Source organism: Temnothorax curvispinosus, unplaced genomic scaffold, assembly GCF_003070985.1.
Source record: "Temnothorax curvispinosus isolate PA1 unplaced genomic scaffold, ASM307098v1 QBEX01006906.1, whole genome shotgun sequence".
Classification (NCBI taxonomy): Eukaryota; Metazoa; Arthropoda; class Insecta; order Hymenoptera; family Formicidae; genus Temnothorax; species Temnothorax curvispinosus.
This window is the reverse complement of record NW_020216686.1, coordinates 739-1,908: the sequence shown is the minus strand read 5'-3', so window position 1 is coordinate 1,908 and position 1,170 is coordinate 739. Positions and strand designations below refer to the sequence as shown.

The following is a 1,170-nucleotide window of genomic DNA, read 5'->3' as shown; positions in this document are numbered from 1 at the left end:
TCTGCACAACGCATAATGCGTAAGCATAAGAAAATTGATTGGTCTATTTCCTTACGCACATGTGTATGGACCAATCAATTTTCTTATGCTTACGCATTATGCGTTGTGCAGAAGTGTGTGCTCCCCGCTTGTGGGGGATTGTCATAAACATATATATATATATATACATATATATATACGCACACGCGTAAACGCGCGCGCACGCACGCACACATGCACTCACACACGCGCACAACCAATAAGTATTATTATTATTATTATCTCTATCAATACTTGAAACGTCTTGGCTGTCTAAAATAGCGTCTTCGTCATTGGAAGTACGACGACGTTCGTTTCTACGATCTCTACGCTGGAATTAGTAGAACTTCCCTGATGACCACTTCTTAGCGGTAAATCCCGAACGCGATCTTCACTGCCGTCTAAAGTATCTCTACGTAATCCTAAAGAACCATAGGTTAAACGTTAGATTTTTGATACAGATATGCCTTTAAAAAATATGATCAGAATCGAGAAAAACGGCGGTGTATTAATTTATTCAAAATATATAAATATTATATATATTTATATAAATAATCCCACTAACCTAGCGCAACCGGCGTTGATCGATTAGCTCGATCCTCCTCCTTACGACGGCGACGAGGGGCGAATGGCGAGGCGCGGACAGGCGGACACGCGGACAGGCGTGAGACCGCGCGAACGGAAGCGTCCCGTTGAGATAAAGATTCGTATGTATTTGACTGGAAATGAATGTTCGGGAAAGAATCTACTATATGAAATCGTTTGTATTTCGTATGAAGACTTTTGAAGTGCAATTGAAAAGGTTTGTGAGTCATTCGTTTAATAGTAATTAATTAATTATTTTTACACCATGCATTTAGCCGAAATAGATAAATTAATAAAAGTTTTTATACGGAATCGTTTGTATTTTGTATGAAGAGTTATGAAGTGTGATTAAAAAGGTTTGTGAGTCACCCAGATAATTTTAATTAAATATTTATAAATTCGGTAATTATTTATTTATTTTAGAAAATAATTTTTAAAACGTTCATATTAATTCTGATTGCAGACAAACCTTCGGGAACACTAGCGCCTTCTTCTTTTAACATGAATAACTAAAAATCTTTATTTCGGCTAATTACCGAGTTTATAAATATTTAATTAAAATTATCT

At 36.0% G+C, this 1,170-nt stretch overlaps 1 protein-coding gene across 1 annotated transcript; it reads right to left on the bottom strand.

The window, feature by feature from the left end:
- Window positions 1–208: 208 nt before the first annotated feature.
- On the bottom strand, window positions 209–1,106 carry LOC112456501. The gene is made up of 3 exons (XM_025019094.1): window positions 1,073–1,106; window positions 584–763; window positions 209–440 (listed from the first exon to the last, which is right to left on the bottom strand). The coding sequence occupies exons 1-3, from the start codon at window positions 1,104–1,106 to the stop codon at window positions 292–294; spliced, it is 363 nt and encodes a 120-aa protein (XP_024874862.1). The 3' UTR covers window positions 209–291.
- Window positions 1,107–1,170: the final 64 nt, after the last annotated feature.

What these genes read in the sequence shown, in the direction of transcription:
- LOC112456501 (XM_025019094.1), bottom strand. Translation starts at nt 1,106, where the DNA reads ATGTTAAAAGAAGAAGGCGCTAGTGTTCCCGAAG. An exon ending in AGGCGCTAGTGTTCCCGAAG is followed by an intron (nt 764 to 1,072) that starts GTTTGTCTGCAA and finishes TTCATATAGTAG; the next exon opens with ATTCTTTCCCGAACATTCAT. An exon ending in ATCAACGCCGGTTGCGCTAG is followed by an intron (nt 441 to 583) that starts GTTAGTGGGATT and finishes ATGGTTCTTTAG; the next exon opens with GATTACGTAGAGATACTTTA.